Source organism: Podarcis cretensis (assembly GCF_951804945.1).
Source record: "Podarcis cretensis genome assembly, chromosome: 4".
NCBI classification, from domain to species: domain Eukaryota; kingdom Metazoa; phylum Chordata; class Lepidosauria; order Squamata; family Lacertidae; genus Podarcis; species Podarcis cretensis.
The window spans coordinates 82,301,479-82,309,425 of record NC_137173.1 but is presented as its reverse complement, the minus strand read 5'-3'; the positions used below and the strand labels follow the sequence as shown (position 1 = coordinate 82,309,425).

General features: G+C 41.4%; 1 protein-coding gene across 2 annotated transcripts in view; it reads right to left on the bottom strand.

Moving 5' to 3' along the window:
- Positions 1-435: 435 nt before the first annotated feature.
- NALF1 (NALCN channel auxiliary factor 1) overlaps positions 436-7,947 on the bottom strand; it is a 340,934-nt gene continuing 333,422 nt past the window's right edge. The window contains exon 3 of one of the 2 annotated variants that reach the window (XM_079972934.1): positions 436-5,702. In XM_079972934.1, the coding sequence (XP_079829060.1) occupies positions 5,410-5,702 (293 nt within the window). In that variant the 3' untranslated portion in view covers positions 436-5,409. The remainder of the gene's footprint in view (positions 5,703-7,947) is intronic. The other variant, XM_079972935.1, reaches the window with a different exon arrangement.

Here is a 7,947-nt window from a genome sequence, read left to right as displayed (position 1 = left end):
AGCATGAATGTGTAACTGCTTAGAACCTGCTCAGAAGCTTTAGTGACTAAGAGGCATATAAATAGCTACAGTAAATAAAGAGGCATAATTATCTGGAGCAACTGCAAGGAGTGGTTATCGCAGCTTGGTTGAAATTTTACCTCAGGGAGAGAGTCAGAACTGGACCTGTCGCCTCCTTGGTAGGTCTGCAACTCAGGAAAGAAGGAAATCTTCAGCCTACTCCAAAATTAATTATTTGTTAATATTTTATTTTTTGAATTTGGTATTTAAGGCCTGTGTGCTCTGAGGGAAAAGGCAGAAAAGTAGCCTAGGCGAGAGAATTTGTGTGGAGGCTATTGATGGCTTGGGAGAACTGTTGGGGCAGCCATTGCCAGTAGCCAAGGGAAACCCTGTGTGCCCTGAGCAGAAAAATGAAGAGAAGCCCAGACAAGGAAATTCATTTCATCAACTCATGGAGAGGCCACTAATGGCCTAAGACAACTCAGCTTTGCAACATTTTATTTTAAAAATACATTTTAAACTATAACCCAGCCAGTAGGCCTTGCATTTTTAATGTTCTCCCGTATCACAAATTGCATCTGAAAGCCCCATCGGTTTGAAACATGCCAGTTGTGTGTTCCTGTTCAAAGACCTCTTTGGTTCAAGGAACTTTGGGTGGTGGCCTGCAATTGCAGCATTGCCTGGGTAGCACAGTTGGTTAGAGAGGGGTGCTGATAACACCATGGTTGCAGATTCAATCCCTGCATGTGAAAGCTGCATCTTTCTGCATTGCAGCTAGTTGAACTACACGATCCTCAGGGTCCCTTCCCAATTCTGTGATTTCTGTGAAATCCTTAAAGGCATGTTCCGCTTTGATGGAACTGTCTGGCACTTTAATGTATATGCAGGATAATGCGACCGATGTATACTAGGACGTATACTGGGGCTGTAGCTCACTACTAACTGCTTTGCATGCAAGAAGGTCCCAGTTTCCATTCTCAGCATCTCAAGAGATGGCCGGGAATGTCCCATGCCGGAAAGGCTGGAGAGCTGCTTCTACCAGTCAGTGTCAACAGAACTGAACTAGATGGTCAGACTCAGTAGTTTATCCTACGTGCTTTACACAATCAAGGATCCAGGCGTTGTTATCTCAAAAGTTCTTAGCAACCTTTGAAATAGGCAAAGAACTTCACTGGGTTTTGCCCCCACTGTCTTTCTCTGCTTTTATTCCATCCCATGGAAAGTGATGTCGAGAGCCCCTAATTCTGATCGTGTTCCCCCTGCCTTCATTTCACTCCTTTGACTGGATGTAGTGAAAAGCAAACAGTACCAGGAACCAGAAAGGACTCTGTTTTGTCGTCTTGCTATTCTCAAACTACTGCATTGGACTATATCACACAATATAGCCAGTTACACTTGCTACCTCCTCTGTGTTGTTGTACTGGACAGCTCCTGTTACCTTTCAGTGGTTCTATGCTTTTAGGAAACTATGCATGATGATACTTTTTTGGAAACTTTTCAGCCCAACGCCATTATCCCACAGAGTCTTTTGATGTTGACGGTGCTCTTGTACCACTTGTGGGTCTCAACCTTTATTCCACTTTTCATTGGTGTGCGGAAGGACAGCCTTCAATAGCTATTATTTGCAAAAAAAAAAAAGTATTCTATCTCTTTAATGAAAGGAAAAGTCAATATAATGTATTCTCAAATGTAAATGCAATAAGGAATTAACATATAGCTCTGGTTGTGATCTATGACATTTGGCTTTGCAGTATTCATATATTGCACAAACTCTGGAATTTTCCCTGTTTCAGAAAAAAAATAAAATGATAGAACACATTGCGGTGGAGGGGGGAGGGCAGGGAAGTCTGGTCTATATGACTCTGAAATAGATACCTCTCTTTTTCTGCTTTTAAAAACACATGAACATCATTAATCTTGAAGCCGGTTCTTCATCATGTATGTCCAAGTCATACAGCACAAGGAGAAATGGAACAAGATGGCGGTTACAGTGGCAAGATGCAAATTTATTCGGGCAAAAGTAATAGGTGCACAATATCAAGCATGCTCAGGTTTGTGCCGAGAAAACTGTTTACGGATGAGGAATGGATGGGATGAGCTTTTTGCATCATACATGATTAACGGTTCTCTGATCTTCCATTAGGAAATCTATGTGTGATTTCCTAGCTGCCACTAAGAAATGATACAGACCACACTGCTGGAGCAGAAATACCCTGGCTCAAATGATAACGTGACATCACAACAGCAGTGTACCCGGGAACGTGATATTCCTTAAAAATAAAAATAAAAAATGAAGGAAATAGACTGAAAAGTGTGGGGAGAGAAATAGTGATAGAGAATTCACAGACCATGTTGACTGCAGGCACCTATTTGGAGTGTTTCATTACGTCTTTAATTAAAATGGTTTGTGCTTCCTTTTTCATTTTATTCATTGTTTAGCTCTCTCTCTTTTTTTTAAGCATGTGAATAACGTTGCCACTGTTTTTCTTCAGCTCTCTCTATTTCTCTCCCTCCTGGTGTCATCGCTTGAAGCCAGGGAGCGTTAGAGCTGTGTTTTTCCTCTCCCCTTGAAAGCACATTTTAAAAAGGGAAAAGGAAAAAAAAAGGAAGAGAAGTAAAGGGAAGGGAAGGAAGAAGAAGAAATGTTCCTTTCTGGTATTCTCTGCAGTTAGGTCAGCAGGAGGCAAAATAGGGTTCCATTGAGAAGAACCAGCACTTCTTCATTAAATGCCACTTTAAATGTGGGACGAAGAGAACTCGCTACTGTATTGGGGCAGTGCAAAAAAAAAAAAAAAAAAAAGAACGAATGAGTGTCTTAGTCCATGGGTGAACCAAAATGATAATGCAATGAATGTCACAGAAATGGATGTTGTTGAATGGCCTTTGCACAGCAGAGGTAGATCAAGGTTTATAACAAACTGTTTACTGACCATTTATGTTTAAGATCAAGAGAAGAGGTCAGTTGAACAAGAGCTCACCTATGTGCTTTCTTAGTCGCGCGACTCTAGCAAACTCCCTAAAGTACAGCAGCCCAGACCCCTTATTGCTGCATTACTTTTTTTTCACAACAGACCAAAATGCTCTTTGAAATCTACATTCCACTATCGGTTAAAGCTTTCTCTCCCCCCACCCCCACCCCACCCCTAAATTTTCAAAGTATTTCCACAGTAGAGTTATGAGTATAATTCATATGAGATGTGCTCTTCCGGGGTGGGGGGCGGGAAAATAAAAGCACCATTTTTAAATGCCAAGTAGAATACCTGTGTGTGCACATGCGCAGTAAGGAGGGGAGAAGGGTAAGGAAACAAACTGAAGCTGAATAATTCTGCATTTTACGTGCTTTTTTTTGTATTTGCACAGGTCATTTTAAGATCCTCATTCTCAGTTCATAGCAAAACACTATCAAAACAAGAAGTCTTGCAAAATAGTTGAGCTTATACATCTTAAACAAATGCATTATTTTAACCTGCTAAAGCAGTAGGGATTTTTTTTTGTTTTTTTTTTTTGTATATATCTATATATATTTTTTGCAGAACTTCACAAACCATAAAACATGAATAAAAATGCATTATCAACACCGCAGTGATGAACAGAAACGTTTTCTTGAAAGGGCCAGGGAAGGATGGGGTTTTTCATAGCTAGAAAGTAGATAATTGGTTTGCTAAGAGAATATTTCCTATCTTTTTTCCTTCATCTCTCAGCTACACAGCAAACAACTCTAAAGTGCACTTTCCAAGTGTAGTTAGAGAACAGGAAGGAATGAAAAGTTTTTTTAAAAAAACAGCCCTTATTAACTTTTCCTTCCATTTATTCTAGTGTAAACTCTAAAAAGCCTTTTTAAAAAGCAAGTTCTTATACACTCAGCAGGTGATATGATTCTACAAAGAAAGAAATGGGGGGGGGAAAGACAACTGGATTATTCTTTCTCCCTGCCCCGCTTTGACTACTCGGCCCAACATGTTAAATTTTATTGCACACTCATGGAAATGGTTTATCTATTATTATGATTTTTTTTAAAAAAAAACATTATGTTTTCTTTTTCAGCTGTGCTAACGTTTAGTTCTGCCTTCGCCCCCCCAATGTCCTCATCTGCCTTTAGTTTCAAGGGGAATTTCATTAATATGTCATACTTAATAGACTGTGGACAGTTTCATACACTGGGTTGCTGCAGGAAACACACACCTTATACCAATGTTCCCACAACAAATGTGTGATGTGGACGAAACACAACTGCGTCTTTAAACACCAGTATACAGGCATCTGGGAACCCTGGTTGGGGGTCAGAGATTTCCAAGAAATGTTGCTATTTAAACTAGGTTGGGTGTGCACTCATGTCCACACATGTGTTTTCTGGGGGAATTTGTGGAGAGATAATCAGAAACTGGTAAAGGGGAAAAGGAAAGTCTTTGTTTTTTGCTGAACCTCTTTGCTCCTATAGATTATACTGACACGTGCTGCTCGCATGACTGCGGCGGAATTAAAAAACCGTAATTCACAATGAATGCCAAACTTCTACCGCCACTGTGAAGGCCTCTCTCATCTAGTCATCTTTGCTGAGCTCTAAACATGGCTTTGCATGCACTGTCTTCCATCCCAGGCTGCTCCTGTTCAACTGACCGGTGAGAAAGGACTAAACTTCTTTGAAAATGGGAATTGGAGCAACAGTTTGTTATAGGTTTTGTTACATTACAATTTCACTGTCCGATTCCACCTTAGAAGGAGAGCACTTCTCTTTTGCCTCCCCATCTCTCCTCACTTTGGGTTCCAGTCAGGTGACTTGTGCAACATGGGCAGAGGCTCATCTGAATCGTGCGCCCATTCATTGTGATTACACAAACGGAAAAGCAAGCGGGCATTTTCGGCTTTGGGGCACTGGAGAGGAGAAGGAGAACCATTTTTTTTTGTGGGGGAGTAGGGCCATTTAGGGGGCAAGGTTACTGTTGTTGTTTTTTCTAAAAATAAAAATTAATCCATTAGTTAGTTATGCCATGGAACCACAGCAGTTCTTTCCTCTAATAGAAACTGACAAGACATAAAAGACAGAACTATTGGATGAACACACACAATGACTAGAAATAGATAAGACAGTGAAAAGACTTAGTTTAGCTCTGAGAAACTGTCCAAAAAATAAAATCCTGTATTAACAAGTGCAAAAACAAAAGAAAGAAACTCCAAACATTAAAACACAGTGTATAAAATGGTGTGAGAAATTTAAGTCACCAGACAGCCTTTTAGTCAATAAAAAGCTGTATTTGATGTGTCCTTGTTTGGATTGTGGCCCTTCTGCTGAGTTTTACCCAGAAGGCCTTTGGAGGACTGAATGGAGGGCAAAAGGACCCAGTCTCTTGTGTTTGACTGCAGTACATGTGGGCCTGCTGTAGGCCCATAGGAGAAGATGAATTGGATCTTTTATTCCTCATTGGTTGAATTATCTTCCAAAGTTGTTATGCCGCCAAAGCCCAGTTCAGTTGAGTTCTGTGCTGCTGAGACTGTTAGTACTGTATGTAAGAGAATTAGTACGAGAACACACAGTTTAAGTCTGCTGTTACACAGTCTTGATGCTGATGAAACTGTGAGTGATGTCCGGTGACACATCGAGTCACTTGTTTTTATAGTCCCTTTGGATTGGTTATCTGATAATAGTCCCCATCTGACATCACAGCATTCTGGTTCTGCATTGGTTGGATAGTTGTCATAGAGCCCTGCAGGGAGGGGAAAACAACAGTAAGTGAATTCTGGTGACTATTTCACACTATATTCAACTAGAAGGCTTATTGTAGTGTTACTTGATACGTATTATTGTATAGCTATTATTGTGTTGCATTGCTTTTCTGGTGCTGCAAACCATGCTATAATTTTCTTTATAATCAAATGGTTCACGACACAGTCTATGTGGAAATGCGTCAGACAAAGTCAAGTTAGTAGGAATAAAAATAATAATAAAACAATAGATTCCACTCACTCCATCCTCCTTAAACAAACTTTTGATTCTGTAGCTGCTTCATGTACTATTATTAGTGCTGCTCCTTGTATTTATGCTTTTTGCTGCATAATTTGTATTCGAATGATTGGATCACTGTTGCTTTTACATTTGCTTTCTATTTCCAAGAGGAAAATGAAATAAGTTTTGGTCTTGATATTATTCAGAAGATCACTTCCCCTGCCACACCTATCCACTCATGATTACTTTTGTCAGGTATAGATAGCTACATAGAAAAGTGTTGCATGTACCAACAAATTTGTGCATGTGAGTTTTTAAAATAGGCTTAGGACTGATGCACATCTTATTTTCCTAACTGCCTTAAAGGAGGCTTCATGGCTGATTCATGGTGGCAGATGATATAGGATGATAGATATTACAGAAACCAAAGACAGAATCACAGAATTATAGTGTTCCATTAGGAACCTTTCTGTGTAGTCTTAGGGCTCATCCATGCTCCTCTTTCTCCCATGATTTCTAGACATGGGCCTGGTAATTTTTTCTTACGCTCTGCCCCTTTTGCAGGAAAAGGTGCAGTTTGCTGCTTAATTGAAACAAACATCAACCAGGTTTTCTGAGTAGTGGCATTTGTTCTGATTCAGCAACAAACCATGCGTTTTTCTGGGGAAAGCTGCAGGGGAAAACAAAAACCCATAGAAATCCGCGGACAAACAGAAGAAATCAGAGGACAGGGGGAAGTGTGGATGAGCCTTAAGCCTTTTTTTTCCTTCTCAATTTTGGCAGATCCTCCCCACCCCCATTATATTTTATTCGGCTTCAACATTGTTAACATATACAATCAAAACCCAGTTTCATCTTCTGTCTTATTTTTGTTGACTTCCCACCCCATTTTCCATGGAGTTGTTTTCCCCCCTTTGGTTGCACCCTATCTTCTATCTATTGAACCATAACCACGATATTGTAATCTAATTGCTTCTGTTGCTCAAATCCTGCTCACGAGTTCATCATACCATAATATTTCTTTAAGTAATCCGAAAATGCATAAATTATTCCATAAGACACTCATTATTAGGTTCTGTTAATTTTGCCAGTTCTGCATAGTCCATTATCTTACTTATCCATTCTTCTTTGGTGGGAACTTCTTCTTCCTTCCATTTCTCTGCATAAAGAATCCTAGCTGCTGTTGTTACATACCGTATTTTTCGCCCTATAGGACGCACTTTTTCCCCTCCAAAAATGAAGGGGAAATCTGGGTGCGTCCTATGGGGCGAATGCAGGCTTTCGCTGAAGCTTGGAGAGCGAGAGGGGTCGATGCGCACCGACCCCTCTCGCTCTCCAGGCTTCAGGAAGACATCCGCAGCCTAGGCAGCCCTGCAGGAGGTCTGGCAAGGATGTCTAGGCTGCGGATAGCAGCCTGCTTCCCGGAGCGTTGGGCACCCTGAAAGCAGAGCGCCCGGCGCTTCGGGAGCACATCCGCAGCGTGGGGAGCCCTGCAGGAGTTCCCCGCAGGGCTCCCCACGCTGCGGATAGCAGCCTGCCGCCTGAGGCAGACATCGGCCTGTCCCACAAGCTCGGGGGACAGCAGGGAGGCACAGCGCCGTTCCTCGACCTGCTTCGGCTTCCCCGACCTGCTTTTGTGGGGGAAATAAAGGGGGGGGGAATTTCCTTTATTTCCCCGCCAAAAAACTAGGTGCGTCCTATGGGACGGAGCGTCCTATGGGATGAAAAATACGGTACATAAACAGCTTTAACAATTTCTTTGGGTTTTCTTTGGGTTTGGTATACTCATTCTGAACATACTTTTTTATCTCATCATGTATCATTTCCCAAAATACCCTCGCTTTCATGCAAGACCACCACTTCTTTTTGGCAGTTTGAACCCACTGGTGATGTAGCTTCCAATTCACAATATGTTCTTTTATGAGTAAACGAGTTCGCAGACGATTCACCCCACGCTTGGGAGTATTAAGGACCCCTGATCATTAGGTCCAGTCGTGGCTGACTCT